The sequence below is a fragment of the Triticum urartu genome, chromosome 1, assembly GCF_003073215.2.
Source record: "Triticum urartu cultivar G1812 chromosome 1, Tu2.1, whole genome shotgun sequence".
In the NCBI taxonomy this organism is placed as follows: domain Eukaryota; kingdom Viridiplantae; phylum Streptophyta; class Magnoliopsida; order Poales; family Poaceae; genus Triticum; species Triticum urartu.
This window is the reverse complement of record NC_053022.1, coordinates 365,875,034-365,891,028: the sequence shown is the minus strand read 5'-3', so window position 1 is coordinate 365,891,028 and position 15,995 is coordinate 365,875,034. Positions and strand designations below refer to the sequence as shown.

The window sequence follows — 15,995 nt, the reverse complement described above, 5'->3', positions numbered from 1 at the left end:
GACCACATACATCAGTATGTATGATTTTCAACAAATTTGTTGCTCGCTCCATTGTTCCGAAGAACAGAGTCTTAGTCATCTTGCCCATGAGGCATGGTTCGCAAGCATCAACTGATTCATAATCAAGTGATTCCAAAAGCCCATCAGCATGGAGTTTCTTCATGCGCTTTACATCAATATGACCTAAACGGCAGTGCCACAAATAAGTTGCACTATCATTATTAACTTTGCATCTTTTGGTTTCAATATTATGATTATGTGTATCACTACGATCGAGATCCAACGAACTATTTTCATTGGGTCTATAACCATATAAGGTTTTATTCATGTAAACAGAACAACAATTTATTCTCTTACTTAAATGAATAACCGTATTACAATAAACATGATCAAATCATATTCATGCTCAACGCAAACACCAAATAACACTTATTTAGGTTCAACACTAATCCCGAAATTATAGGGAGTGTGCGATGATGATCATATCAATCTTGGAACCACTTCCAACACACATCGTCACTTCACCCTTAACTAGTCTCTGTTTATTCTGCAACTCCCGTTTCGAGTTACTAATCTTAGCAACTGAACTAGTATCAAATACTGAGGGGTTGCTATAAACACTAGTAAAGTACACATCAATAACATGTATATCAAATATACTTATGTTCACTTTGCCATCCTTCTTGTCCGCCAATCACTTGGGGTAGTTCCGCTTCCAGTGACCAGTCCCTTTGCAGTAGAAGCACTTAGTCTCAGGCTTAGGACCAGACTTGGGCTTCTTCACTTGAGCAGCAACTTGCTTGCTGTTCTTCTTGAAGTTCTCCTTCTTCCCTCTGTCCTTTTCTTGAAACTAGTGGTCTTGTCTACCATCAACACTTGATGTTTTTCCCGATTTCTACGTTCGTCAATTTCAGCATTACGAAGAGCTTGGGAATCGTTTCCGTTATCCCTTGCATATCATAGTTCATCACGAAGTTGTACAAACTTGGTGATGGTGACTAGAGAATTCTGTTAATCACTATTTTATCTGGAAGATTAACTCCCACTTGATTCAAGCAATTGTAGTAACCAGACAATCTGAGCACATGCTCACTAGTTGAGCGATTCTTCTCCATCTTTTAGCTATAAAACTTGTTGGAAACTTCATATCTCTCAACTCAGGTATTTGCTTGAAATATTAACTTCAACTCCTGGAACATCTCATATGTTCCATGACGTTCAAAACGTCTTTAAAGTCCCGATGCTAAGCCGTTAAGCATGGTGCACTAAACTATCAAGTAGTCATCATATTGAGCTAGCCAAACGTTCATAACGTCTGCATCTATTCCTGCAATAGGTTTTTCACCTAGCGGTGCATCAAGGACATAATTCTTCTGTGCAGCAATAAGGATAAACCTCAGATCACGGATCCAATCCGCATCATTGCTACTAACATTTTTCAGCACAATTTTCTCTAGGAACATATCAAAATAAACACAGGGAAGCAACAACGCGAGCTATTGATCTACAACATAATTTGCAAAATACTACCAGGACTAAGTTCATGATAAATTTAAGTTCAATTAATCATATTACTTAATAACTCCCACTTAGACAGACATCCCTCTAGTCATCTAAGTGATCACGTGATCCAAATCAACTAAACCATGTCCGATCATCACGTGAGATGGAGTAGTTTCAATGGTGAACATCACTATGTTGATCATATCTACTATATGATTCACGCTCGACCTTTTGATCTCCGTGTTCCGAGGCCATATCTGTATATGCTTGGCTCGTCAAGTATAACCTGAGTATTCCGCGTGTGCAACTGTTTTGCACTCATTGTATTTGAACGTAGAGCCTATCACACCCGATCATCACGTGGTGTCTCAGCACGAAGAACTTTCGCAACGGTGCATACTCAGGGAGAACACTTCTTAATAATTAGTGAGAGATCATCTTAAAATGCTACCGTTAAACTAAGCAAAATAAGATGTATAAAAAGATAAACATCATATGCAATCAAAATATGTGACATGATATGGCCATCATCATCTTGCACCTTTGATCTCCATCTCCAAAGTACTGTCATGATCTCTATCGTCACCGGCATGACACCATGATCTCCATCATCTTGATCTATATCAATGTGTCGTCACATGGTTGTCTCACCAACAATTTCTCTTGCAACTATTGCTATCGCATAGTGATAAAGTAAAGCAATAATTTGGCGCTTGCATCTTATACAATAGAGAGATAACCATAAGGCTTTTGCCAGTTGCCGATAACTTCAACAAAACATGATCATCTCATACAACAACTTATATCTCATCATGTATTGACCATATCACATCACAACATGCCCTGCAAAAACAAGTTAGACGTCCTCTACTTTGTTGTTGCAAGTTTTACGTGGCTGCTACGGGCTTAAGCAAGAACCAATCTTACCTACGCATCAAAAAATCACAACGATAGTTTATCAAGTTGGTGTTGTTTTAACCTTCACAAGGACCAGGCGTAGCCACACTCGGTTCAACTAAAGTTGGAAAAACTGACACCCGCCAGCCACCTGTGTGCAAAGCACGTCGGTAGAACCAGTCTCGCGTAAGCGTACGCGTAATGTCGGTCCGGGCCGCTTCATCCAACAATACCGCCGAACCAAAGTATGACATGCTGGTAAGCAGTATGACTTATATCGCCCACAACTCACTTGTGTTCTACTCGTGCACAACATCAACACATAAAACCTAGGCTCTGATACCACTGTTGGAGAACGTGGTAATTTCAAAAAAATCTACGCACATGCAAGATCATGGTGATGCATAGCAATAAGAGGGGAGAGTGTGATCTACGTACCCTCGTAGACCGACAGCGGAAGCGTTATGACAACGCGGTTGATGTAGTCGTACGCCTTCACGGCCCGACCGATCAAGCACCGAAACTATGGCACCTCCGAGTTCTAGCACACGTTCAGCTCGATGACGATCCCTGGACTCCGATCCAGCAAAGTGTCGGGGAAGAGTTCCGTCAGCACGACGGCGTGGTGACGATCTTGATGTTCTACCGTCGCAGGGCTTCGCCTAAGCACCGCTACAATATTATCGAGGATTATGGTGGAAGGGGGCATCGCACACGGCTAAGAGAACGATCACGAAGATCAACTTGTGTGTCTAGAGGTGCCCTCCTGCCCCCGTATATAAAGGAGCAAGGGGGAGGAGGCCGGCCCTAGGAGGGGCGCGCCAGGGAGTAGGATTCCTACTCCTAGTTGGAGTAGGTTTCCTCCTTTCCTAATCCAACTAGGAGAAGGGGGGAAGGGGGAAGAGGGGAAGGAAGGGAGAGAGGGGCTGCGCCCCAAACCCCTTGTGCAATTCGGACTGGGCTTGGGAGGGGTGTGCGCCACCTCCTGGTCCTTTCCACTAAGGCCCATTGCTTCTTCCTCGTATTCCCGTAACTCCCCGGTACCTCCGAAAATATCCAAATCACTCGGAACCTTTCCGATGTCCGAATATAGTCGTCCAATATATCGATCTTTACGTCTCGACCATTTCGAGACTCCTTGTCATGTCCCCGATCTCATACGGGACTCCGAACTCCTTCGGTACATCAAACCTCATAAACTCATAATATAACTGTCATCGAAACCTTAAGCGTGCGGACCCTACGGGTTAGAGAACAATGTAGACATGACCGAGACACATCTCCGGTCAATAACCAATAGCGGAACCTGGATGCTCATATTGGCTCCCACATATTCTACGAAGATCTTTATCGGTCAGACCGCATAACAACATACGTTGTTCCCATTGTCATCGGTATGTTACTTGCCCGAGATTCGATCGTCGGTATCTCAATACCTAGTTCAATCTCGTTACCGGCAAGTCTCTTTACTCGTTTCGTAATACATCATCTCGCAACTAACTCATTAGTTGCAATGCTTGCAAGGCTTATGTGATGTGCATTACCGAGAGGGCCCAGAGATACCTCTCCGACAAACGGAGTGACAAATCCTAATCTTGAAATACGCCAACCCAACATGTACCTTTGGAGACACCTGTAGAGCTCCTTTATAATCACCCAGTTACGTTGTGACGTTTGGTAGCACACAAAGTGTTCCTCCGGCAAACGGGAGTTGCATAATCTCATAGTCATAGGAACATGTATAAGTCATGAAGAAAGCAATAGCAACATACTAAACAATCAGGTGCTAAGCTAATGGAATGGGTCATGTCAATCACATCATTCTTCTAATGATGTGATCCCGTTAATCAAATAACAACTCTTTTGTTCATGGTTAGGAAACATAACCATCTTCGATTAACGAGCTACTCAAGTAGAGGCATACTAGTGACACTCTGTTTGTCTATGTATTCACACATGTATTATGTTTCCGGTTAATACAATTCTAGCATGAATAATAAAAATTTATCATGATATAAGGAAATAAATAATAACTTTATTATTGCCTCTAGGGCATATTTCCTTCACCTACTAGATTGATACCTTTGTTCTTAACTAAGGGAAATACATATCTCTACTTTGCTGCATCACCATTTCCTCTTCAAGGGAAAAATGAAGGCAAGCTCAAGAAGTAGCACGGTTCCACGCGCGGGCGGCTCTGGCATCGCGCGACTTCACGAGCGGGTGGGTGGCTAGCCTTCATGCTGCTCCCCTAGCTCTAGTGGCGAGTCGCGGCTGCCAAAAGCTTCGGCGTGTCCATGACCATGCCGTTGACGACATCGCAACAACCGCAGCTCCGAGGAATTGAATCAGCGACCGAAATCGAATCAGCGGCGGATGTCGCTGCGGCGGCGAGGTAGGCGGCGGGGTAAGTGGGCAAGGTCAAGGTGGGTTGGATATGGACGGGCAGGTGGCGGTGATGGCGGAGGTGGGCAGCCGTCGGGCAAGCGGAACAAAACTGAAGGCAGTTGGGCGGTTGGCGTTGGGCTGCCAGTTTTGCATCTCTTGGAGGTAGGTATGCAAATTTGCATCTCCACGTGTTGTTTTTTACATCTCCTAGTGATGAAGATGTAATTTTTTATCTACATCATCTGTTGAAGGTGGGTTTTGGGGCCTCAGAGATGTATAAGTTAGTTTTTTTTGCATCTACATCACCTATTGGAGATGCTCTTTTTTTCTAAAAGACCACTTCAATTTTTATTAATTATAAATAATTGTTACATCGCCTATAAGAAAAGATACAATATCATTCATAGGCTCCTCAAATGAAACCCTACTTGCAAAAATTTTTGCTAGCCTAGAAATTTCGTGAGCCATCTTATTTGCTTCTCTATTACAATGTTCAAATCTAGTAAGAGGAAAATCACAAGACAAAAAATAAAAATCATCAAAAATTGCAGCCGCCGCTCCCGCTGAGTGTCCTCGATTCTTCATTGTGTCAATCACTTCCATATTCCCCGAGTTAACAACAAGACGATTGCATCCCGCCTTCTGTGCAAGTAATAACCCAAACTTTAGAGTCATGACTTCTGTTGCTAATACATCTGCACAACAATCAATCCTCCAGTTTCCACTAACAATGAACATGCCTTTGTCATCTCTAAGGACCGCCTAGTTGTACCCTGAAGCGAATCATGATTAAAAAAGGCATCAACATTCAGCTACACAAAACCCCTAGAAGGGATGCTCCATCCCGCTGTTTTACTAGTTACCTTAGGGGAGTAGCATTAACATAGTTTGTCGTTATGGCAAGAGCCCCCATCAAAGTCTGGTTTGCATCTTGAAACTTTCCTTCATGAACTAGTTTACATCTATCCCATCATAAATACTATAGCGCCAATTCACGTGCGTTCTGGATGCCCATTCTAGATAATTCCTAATCTTGCATAAGAGCATCTCCAACAGGCGCGTGATTTTAGCGTCGTGCTGGAAAAATCGTCTTTTTGCGCGTGCGCAGCCGGAACGGGCGCTCGAGCGGATGCGCAAAAAAACGCGCGCAGTATAGTTTGTTCAGCGCGTGGAGCAAAACGGCATCGTGCGCCGCTTATTTCGTGCGCCCGCTCCCGCGCGCTAGACAACGATGACTTGCGTGCGACTTCCACCAACCGCCAGATCCAGGCGCTAGCGCTGCCGCCCGCACCTCCCCATTTGCTCCGGCGACCCAATGGCGCTTCCCAGGCCTATCCTCGTGTGCCGCCGCCGCTTCCTCCACCTTCTCTCATCGTCGCCGCCCCTCGAGCGCGCCATTCCTCTAACGAATAGCACCCGGCCACCCACTGCTGCTCGGCTCCCACAAGGTGTTTGACAAAACGCTTGCAAGGTATGTATTACTTCAACTTCATATTTTGTAGATGAATTTGGTGCATGTTTTTTGTAGTTTTATATAGACTAGTTTAAATTTAGTATTGTAGATGAGTTCGTCATATGATTCTTCCGACGAAGAATTTGATATTCGAGAGGAGGAGGACCTTGAAATGATCCTAGCTATGCACGTCAATAAAAAGCCGAAGCACGGTGGTTCGGTTATGGGTCGTCAGAAAATTTGGAGGGATAAGATCGATGCCGACAACAGATTGATGAGGCACTATTTTGTGGAGAATCCCACATACTCCGAGCCATACTTTCGGCGTCGTTTTAGGATGAGCATCCAGAATGAGCGTGGGCAAGATTTAGACTATTCTCAGTATGAGCTCTTGGGACGTCCCGTGAGAGTGAGGCGGAGGGCTGCGAGGGTGGCCCGATTTGTTGTCTCCTATCATGCCATTCGACATGCCGAAACGCATGATGATCTTCAAAAGGATCTAATCAAGGAGTGGCGGGCATGGAATGGCCGACAAAACTAGTGATGTTGTATGTTTGACGTGGTATTGTTGAACTATTTGTTGTATTGGAAGATTTGTTTGAGTTGTAATAAATTGAACTATTTATTGTTGATTTATTTTTTATGTGTTTCATCTTCTTGGTTCTATTTTGAGTGTCAAATGTTGTTTGTGCTGGGTGCGAGCGACGTATATTTACCGCGTCTGCTAGAGCTGCTTGCACGCGTAATATTTTGCAGGGACCGCTGGAGTCAGCGCTCTTCTGCGCGCAAAATTTTTGCTATTTCGACGTTGTAAAAATTATTTTAGCGCGTCGCGTGCCTGTTGGAGGTGCTTTAAAGAGTAAGAATTTTAGTACCGCCTCTCCCGCACGGTCAGCCACATAGGCTTTATTGATCACTTCGTACAAACCTAACTTGCCCCAAACTTTTTTCGCCTTCTCATACCAGAAACAATGCGTGTTTTGTATCTTCTGGCCCATTCGAGCATTATAGGTAGATGGCTGAAATGTTCATTTGTCTATTAGCAAGTGTAACTCAGCATTGGAGTGTTCCACGTAGTGTATGCAAAATGATTTTTCTTACCTCCGGACAAAATAACTTCCAAATCTTCCATTAAATAGGATTGAGATTGGTTCTATCCATCCCATTTGCATGTTGCAATTTTTTCTCATGTTGTTGATTCCATTCTTCTAAACAAGCCGAACGAACAATGAGCATGTCATTTTTTGTATAGCTCAAGCAATGAAATCCGGCATATCATGCATGGGAAGTGGAATTGCGAGCACCCTTTGAGCATTAATTGGTCACAACGTGTCTCACCAAATCTTCATCCCATGATTTATGATTATGTCAATAAGATCACAAACCTTTGACAAAAGATGCCCCTTTTTAGGAGTGGTAATTTTCCTATTGGAGATGCTCTTACTATGGAATAAAACTCCTATTAAACCCGGAAAAAAAAGAATGACACAATAATTTTAAGATTATATCAGGCACGAATCACGACGCAACAATCAATGGCTGAACCAGGGAGCCTCCCGTCTCAGCTCCGTGGCGGGTAAACTAACGGTTGGCGCCGGACGCGACTCCCCACGCACACTTCCTGGTTCCAGCCCAGCCCACTCCGGAGCTGCAGCAGAGACTGATTGGACGCGAACCACGCGTCCCAAACTGCCAGCCCCTCTCTTCCCGTGCCGCACCACGCCCCCCAACGACCTCGATCAAAGCCGCCGCCCCCCACCGCCGCCGCCACCATGGGGAGGCGATCCGGAGGCAGGAAGCTGCCCTTCTTCTCCGCCGCCTCCACCTCGTCCTCCACCAAGCGCACCCGCTCCGCGCGCCGCCTCCCTTCCCTGCCCAAGCCCAGCTCGCCGCCTCCCCCCTCCCCGACCACTCCGCCCCCCGCGCCGCAGACCACCACGTCTCCGCCTGCCCCCTCTCCCGGGGGTGGTGCCGCCCTGGCCGCCAAGGTCGGCAAGAAGAAGGCCGGCTCCCGCTTGTGGATGCGGCTGGACCGGTGGGGCTCCTCTGAGATCCTGGAGCTCGACAAGGCCTCCATCATCCGCCGCGCGGGCGTGCCCCCGCGCGACCTCCGCATCCTCGGCCCCGTCTTCTCCCACTCCTCAAGCATCCTCGGTGAGCGCTCGCCAAATCGATACCGACCGCCATCAGGGACGCGGATTTTGCTCTTGCAAAAACCAAGCAGACCCTAGCGTTACATACTCATATACGATGTTTGATTGTGCAGCTAGAGAGAAGGCGATGGTCATCAACCTAGAATTCATCAGGGCGATTGTTACTGCGGAGGAGGTCCTCCTATTGGACCCTCTGATGCAGGAGGTGCTCCCTTTCGTCGACCAATTGAGGCAGCATCTCCCTCTGAGGAGCCTGGTGGGTGGGAATGGTGAACACGGCGGTGATGGCAATGGGGTCAAGCAGGATGGTTCGCCCGGGGATCAGGTGCCCTGTCTTAATGAGGCCACCGGGGCAGAGCATGAGTTGCCATTCGAGTTCCAGGTGCTGGAGGTCGGGCTTGAGGCCGTGTGCTCCACGTTGGACTCCAGCGTGGCTGATCTTGAGAGGCGTGCTATTCCCGTGCTTGATGAGCTCACCAAGAATGTCAGCACTAAGAACTTGGAGCGTGTGCGGAGCCTCAAGAGTGACCTTACCCGTTTGCTTGCCCGCGTTCAGAAGGTATCATTAGAGAAACTCTGCTGCCTTCCACCTTTATCATTTAGTCAAGTCACCAATTGATGTACGGTCTTACATATTTCGACAAAGAGTGGATTTTATTCGCTCATAATGGAGCATCAAGAGTAGTTCTTACATAGCCCTCTTCACGTGGATGAATAACTATTATAAAACTATCTTGGTGCAAGTTTTCAAAGAACCAATTGCTACAATTTATCTGCTTTAGATTACTATAAAAGATGATAATTTTAAATTCTAATTCTGATTGAATTGTTACATTAGAAAAAAATTGAACGGGGGGGGGGGGGGGGGGGGCATAGGCAGTTGACCATTTTTGGTTTTCTTCTATTTGCCATTAAGCTTCTCAATCTTATTGCTTACAGTGTATTGCTACTGGGAATTTCTACTGTAGTTTTGAGAACCTTGATGATAACCCACATGCTGCTCTTCTTAGGTCAGGGATGAGATAGAACATCTTCTAGATGATAATGAAGACATGGCACATCTTTATCTTACAAGGAAGCAAGCACAGAATCAGCAGGTTGAGGCTATAATGACGTCTGCTGCTTCCAATAGCATTGTTCCCGCAGGAGCAAGTCTGCCGAGGCTGAACTCCAGTTTTCGGCGCAGTGTGAGCATTGCTACCAGTATATATTTGGATAACGATGTGGAAGACCTAGAGATGTTGCTTGAGGCCTACTTCATGCAACTGGATGGAATTCGCAACAGAATTTTATCGGTTAGTCCTTCCGACATAAGCCTTGTTACTGTTTTCTTGAGCTATTTAACACTGGCTTATCTTAATTCTTGATATTGTACGTATTTGGTGCTGAGTAATCATGTGGAATTTAGTTGTTGTTCCATTTCCGAGAGTGTAATTGCACAGATAAATTGTCTTTTGTTCTGCAAAACACAGGGCTCAGTTGATACTCGAGGCAGCAAGATATCATATGCTGAATTATTTCATTATTAGGAGCATATTTTGGTCGAGTTATTTGGGTTCTTATTTCTTACTCATCTTGATGTGTACATTGATTTCTCCTTTGGAAATTTAACAGGTCCGAGAGTATATTGATGACACAGAAGACTACGTCAACATTCAACTCGACAACCAGCGAAATGAACTGATCCAACTTCAGCTTACGCTGACCATCGCGTCTTTCGGCATAGCCGTCAATACCTTCATAGCTGGGGCATTTGCGATGAACATTCCATGCCATTTTTATGACACAGATGGCAGCTTCTTTTGGCCATTTGTCGGAGGTACATCGTCAGGCTGCTTTGTGATCTCCGTTGTTTTGTTAGGGTACGCCTGGTGGAAGAAGTTGCTCGGTCCCTGAACTCACAGTGAAGGCGAGTCATAAGATGGTGAGAGAGCTCATCATTCTGAAGGTGGCAGACACTTTTGCTTCTCTGGCCTCCGGTAAGGAGCAAGCCCTCGAAGGGCAGAGGTGTGCCTGTTGGGTTAGGGAGAAACTCTGTGTGTTCATGTTTTGTAGTAGTAGATAACAGAGTGAGTAATATGCTGTGATGTTTCATTGCCATAAATTATACGAGTACGTCAGTTCATCTGCTTTTTAATAGATTGGCACCAGATTTGGCTATTCTTGGCAACAGAAAACCGATGCTGCAAGATCTTAGGTTTATCATGCTTGCTTTCCGAACGATGTGACAAGAACCGTTCAATATGTGCAAGTTCACATGTGACTTGTCAACAGAATAACGTTGTAGATCGTGTTGATCAGAGCTCAGCAGATTAAGGCATCAAGAAAGCAACCTGCTACATGTCCAAGATTAGCCAGCCTTGAGATGCAGCACTTTGTGAGGGGCTAAACAAAATGAAATGGTGATGAGATGAACTATTATCACAAGACGATCCGGAGAATGTACACTAAGAATAATCTAATCTTATAACTTGCCGCTATCAGTACACTAGTAACCAGGTTGAATCTAAAAGGTCTTTTTTTTTTGTTGCGAGAACGCACAGGAAACGCACTACACTTGACCGTGGCTGCTGCTCTTCTTGTCTTCTTCACCATTTCTTTTCTGGCCTTCGTGTCTTCTTGACTCCAGTGAAAGGCTAGGAACCTGAGAATGGAGCAAGGGAATTTACTGGGAGGGCAACGCCGCCACCTCGCAGAGAAACTGTGGGACGGCTCCAGGCATCCATGGCTATGGCATTCGAATCGAAAAATACCACAACGACCGTTATATCATCATGAAAGTGGCGCCTCACTCCACGGTCAATTTTCTTGAGATCTGAATACCGCATCTCCCTCTTCTTTGCTGCTTCCTGCATTGCAGCCTTCACTAGCTTTCGAGCAATCCCCTGAAACATACAAGTTACGATAACATTAACAAAATAAGAAAGCAATGCTGTTCTACGAAATGAATGAAGGAACACAAGACTAGTAGAATATGAGAACAAGATTGTTTAGACATAATGAAGCTGGGTCCTACTACATGGTCTGTTTGCAAACTGAAATGTGAAGTGAGATTCAGTAACATGTCTACATTGGTTAGTTGGTGAGGTGACAATCGCCATAGTTCAGGAAAGGTGTGATTAATATAAATGAATCAGTTGTAAAGTAGCTCATTCACAATGCTTCAATGAAGAATGCAGATGTTTAAGAGATCTAAAAATGGTTCCCTCGGAAAAAAAACAAGGAGCTCTGAAGATGATAACTGCTACAAAATATCTCCTCAATAAGCGAACAACCAGGCATTTGCAGACTGAAGTTTAAGCATGTAACCTTCAATCAGCGAAGTGACATGAAAAGGGGGACATACATAATCAACAATATAACCTATACCACATTAGGCAGACATGACCTAATCCAGGACCGGCAGAGAAACACAAACTTCTAGGGACTAAACCACTGTTGTTATCTCAAACAACATTTTGCTACAGACAAATTTAAGTACCTAAAACACCAACAACTGCGGAAGTGCTACAAAATCGATAACTTGGTGCCATTTAAGTCGGTTGCAACCATCATGGCAGGCGAACAAAATCTAATATACCCTAGCATGATAATATGTCTATACTATGTACTTACAGAACTGTTACATGTTATCAAAACTTAGAATGAGTTCTAAAGATGTTCATATCTAGTGTTCCCTTAATTCCTTATAAGAAAGAAAATATGTCCACTTACCTCAACAGAAACATCATCCAAAGAACGATGAAATTACTACAAAAGCAGAAATACGTACTTTGTTGTTTGGAAAAAGAATGCATGAACTAGCACTTAGCTTTCAAAGAACCCAGTAACACAAACTAAACATAAGATAAGAGCACATACATTACGAGGACTACTGTGGACTAGCTCAACAGCTTTTTGGTTACTAAGATGCTCCCAGAGTCCATCAGATGCAAAAATGATGAACTGATCAGTTAACTGTATTTGGTGTACAGTAATTGCTGGCTCAGAACTAAGAAGCGGTCTCCGGAAAGTTTCTGGAAGCCGAAACTTGCTATGCAAAGGTTCTCTGTTGAATTCTGGTCTCTTCAGATACACATCTCCAATGGACCTTGTTATCTGCAACACATTATCCTACCATGTGAGATACACAGCAGAAGCAATTGCATGGCATTTGGGAAGGGACTAAGCAGTAACGCTATGCAAGAGACAACAGCAGATTAAGTGATTCGTCTAGGAAATGCACATGACCATATTGCACATGGTTAGCACACCTCATATCTGTTTTAAGAAACACAGGCATACATAATAATTTATTTGCGGGATCAACATCAAGGGAAATGCATTCAACAGCTGAATATGGTATTTGCCTTGGCTAATACTCCCTCCGTTCCAAAATAGATGACTCAACTTTGTACTAACTGTAGTATAAAGTTAGTACAAAGTTGAATACACTGGTAAAAAAATACCCAACAAGAACACCTAAGTATAGTTGATAACTGAGAATTTTCCTAATGTAAAAACATGCAGCAACAATTCTAACAGAAGCATAGGGACACAGCATTTAAATGCAGTTATGGCTATAATGAAAAGTTAAGCCTAATGTCTGAAGACTGTATAAAGCAAGCTATGGATCACATGCCAGTTGCAATTTTTGAACTCCGGACATTTACCTGAATAATACCCTTCACACGCCAAACATTGTGCTTCAGGATCACAATGTGGGGATCATCAGGATGCATTGCCTGCATCTCTCGCCTAACCTCCTCAAAGGATGCATTATGTTCTGCTGAGAGCTGCATAGCCACAACCTCTCCAGTTCCCTTGACAAGTCTCCCCAGAATAGCACGGGAGTCCCCAACATTTGCAACATAGAGAGTTCCAGCACAAATCACACCAACTAGACAGCAAGAGCCTACCGCCGCTAATTGCGGCCTCACCGACCATTGATTACTGACCAGAGAGAGAAATCCCTCCTCGGTCGCTCGGAAAGCCTTCCGAATTACTTCCACTGACATGCACTTCTGCTCAGATGCATATACTGAAAAAGGAAGTTCATCATGTGAGGGAACTAATGGAGATTGACATGTGGTTCAAACATGTCATAGTATGACGTGAAGGTGAGTAAACGACACTATCATTTATTCACTCTACAGTCAACAATAAATGTGCTTCCATTATACTTGGAAGTAAAATAAATCAACCAAGGATCGAATATAGTACAAAGTAGGCAACTGCTCTGAACAAAACATCATTTAAATTGCGCTTGTTTGTTCTCTGTTTTACTACAAGCAGAACTATATCCTATGCAATGCAGGCATCCAATAAATATCTACTTCCATGGGAAGAAAAATGGCTGAGAACAATCAGCATCAATCACAGACACTTGCAGGTCTAGCAATGGGAAACAATACAACTATGGATCGTATAGCATAGCTAGACTGACATTTGATGTAAAATCCTTTCTAGTTTAAGTTCTACAACAGGAGAGCCGCAGCAACGGTTGAGGTATTACCCTTCAGATGGTTGAACATGTGGTCATTGATGTAGCGTGCCGTCTCCGGTCCACCATGGCCATCATAGACGCCGACGAAGGTGCCCTGCAGGTCGGGATCCGTGGTGCTCAGCGACCCAGATTCTACCTGACTGTGGTCCTCCAGCAGGTTATTGGCCTGGACCACGGCCATCGAGAACTCGCCGGCGACGAGCTGCCCTGCGTCCTTGTACCACAGGAGCCCGTCCTGCCGGCCGGCCGCATCCACCCCCTTGCGAGGGCGCCCGTCCGGCGACGACGTCGGACCCCAGCAAGATCTCAGGTAATCCATCGCAGACGCTAGCATCCCTCATCTCCGCCACCTCCCCATCGCCCGCTGCCTCACAAAAGCCATGTCTATTCGCCTCCTCTCCCGATATCCTCTCCCCTTTCCTTCGCCTCGCCAAATCTGCCATCGAAGCCAACCAACACAAGCACAAACACCAAGATCAAGAGCCCGATCAATCCACGGCAGACGCTGCGCGATCGAAGGGGGAGAGATCGCCAAGAACGACCACACCCTAAACGCATTGCAAGACGAGGGACCAAACAAGAAAAGAACAACTCACCTTTTTCTTGGATGGCTAGCTTCCTGCCGAGCCGCGCGCCCAGATTTCCTGCGATCTCGCAACGAGGGAGGGGCGGGCTTGGATCTGGAAACCAATCGATCTCGAGCAAGCGGAAGATTGGGTTTTGATGGAACAAGGTGGGCTCCTCTCCGGGATCCAGACGAAGCAACCGCGAAGCTGAGGCGGGGAGACTAAAATAAGATGCGCTTTTCCGCTCTCCTTTTCGGTCTCCCTTCTCGCGCTGCCAAATTTTGCAGGCAGGCAGGGCAGGCTCGATCGACGAGCAGATCAGGGAATCTCTCTATCTTCTCCGCTCCACAGCAAAGAGAGAGGGAGAGAGGACTAGCAAGCAAGAGAGAAGACGAACAAGGCAACCCAAGGAGAGAGCGAGGGGGGTCGGGGCCAGCAAGGCAATGGCAAAGGCGATAGGACCTAATTTCATTCCGGGGTGGTGACTATTTCGTGGAATGCTTCCATTAATCTCTCCCCTGTTTTCTCTGGCTTTCTTATCTTTACACACGAAGAAAAAGGTTTTTTGTTTATAAACTATAAAAAGAAGCATGATGCAAATCAAACGTTCATGCGTACACACTGACGATCGCCTCTACAAACGCATGTACATATACTTTATTCATAGGGGCACCTGTTAAGAAAAAGGCTTTTTTATGTTCGCTCGCTCGACTGACTTTTTCGTCGAAACCCTAAGGCGCTTCTGGCGGCGACTCTAGGGTTTGACGTGGAACAAATCGGCGGCCGCGGATTCAGATCGGTGGGCTGCCTCGAGTAAGTCGGCGTAAACGATGGCTACATCCTCTCCGCCGAACGGTACGCACGGGGGGCTCCAGTAACTCTAGATCAGCAAAGTCACTGCTAGAGGAAGCGTTGGGGAAGCTGAATATCTCCGAGGAAGAGGCTACCCCACTCGTGATCGAGATTGTGCTGAGGGCGGCCAGGTGAAGTGGCTACTGGCTGGCAAGGTTCTCCACCGCAATCAATATCACATCCATGCCATTGGCAACACGCTTCGACCGGCTTGGGGGAATACGAGGGGTTTGCAGTTCCGCTTGGTAGGGACGAACATGTTCGTCGCAGAATTTGAGACTCAGAGATATCAAGACAGAGTTTGGATTGGATCACCGTGGCATATCAGTAAGAACACGGTAATTCTGGCCGAGTTCGACGAACACATGCACCCAGACGAAGTCAGTTTTGATCGGCTCCAGGTGTGGGCTAGGGTTCTTAATCTGCCTTACAATTTAAGGGATGATGCATGGTCCCTACCCATCGCATGGATGATTGACAAGGGAGCCAAAAGTGCAAAGTTTGATCACAATGGTGGTTATCTTCGAGCTAGGGTCTCAGTTGAAGTTAACAAACCGCTCTGAAGATAGATACTCATTGATTCAGCAAGGAGGAAGAGGGTAGATTCATATGACATCCAATATGAGCAGATACCCTACTTCTGTTTCTCATGTGGGCGAGTCGGGCACCCTGGACTTTATAGTCAGACCCCGGGCACC

At 45.4% G+C, this 15,995-nt stretch overlaps 2 protein-coding genes across 2 annotated transcripts; one reads left to right on the top strand and one right to left on the bottom strand.

The window, feature by feature from the left end:
• The first annotated feature begins 7,875 nt into the window (after positions 1-7,875).
• Positions 7,876-10,554, top strand: LOC125512613 (putative magnesium transporter MRS2-G). The gene is made up of 4 exons (XM_048677712.1): positions 7,876-8,395; positions 8,508-8,953; positions 9,405-9,689; positions 10,009-10,554. Exons 1-4 carry the CDS (start codon positions 8,014-8,016, stop codon positions 10,288-10,290), a joined length of 1,395 nt encoding a protein of 464 aa, XP_048533669.1. The 5' UTR covers positions 7,876-8,013; the 3' UTR covers positions 10,291-10,554.
• Positions 10,555-10,789: 235 nt separating this feature from the next.
• On the bottom strand, positions 10,790-14,915 carry LOC125512619 (probable protein phosphatase 2C 72). Its single transcript, XM_048677724.1, has 5 exons — positions 14,476-14,915; positions 13,889-14,315; positions 13,047-13,414; positions 12,256-12,492; positions 10,790-11,279 (listed from the first exon to the last, which is right to left on the bottom strand). The coding sequence occupies exons 2-5, from the start codon at positions 14,211-14,213 to the stop codon at positions 11,031-11,033; spliced, it is 1,179 nt and encodes a 392-aa protein (XP_048533681.1). The 5' UTR covers positions 14,214-14,315; positions 14,476-14,915; the 3' UTR covers positions 10,790-11,030.
• Between the last annotated feature and the right edge of the window lie 1,080 nt (positions 14,916-15,995).

Coding starts and splice junctions, on each gene's coding strand:
- LOC125512613 (XM_048677712.1), top strand. CDS start 8,014: ATGGGGAGGCGATCCGGAGGCAGGAAGCTGCCCTTCTTCTCCGCCGCC. Junction 8,396..8,507: donor CCACTCCTCAAGCATCCTCG/GTGAGCGCTCGC, acceptor TTGATTGTGCAG/CTAGAGAGAAGGCGATGGTC. Junction 8,954..9,404: donor TGCTTGCCCGCGTTCAGAAG/GTATCATTAGAG, acceptor TGCTCTTCTTAG/GTCAGGGATGAGATAGAACA.
- LOC125512619 (XM_048677724.1), bottom strand. CDS start 14,213: ATGCTAGCGTCTGCGATGGATTACCTGAGATCTTGCTGGGGTCCGACG. Junction 13,415..13,888: donor CATGTTCAACCATCTGAAGG/GTAATACCTCAA, acceptor TTCCTTTTTCAG/TATATGCATCTGAGCAGAAG. Junction 12,493..13,046: donor GTGTGAAGGGTATTATTCAG/GTAAATGTCCGG, acceptor AATGTGTTGCAG/ATAACAAGGTCCATTGGAGA.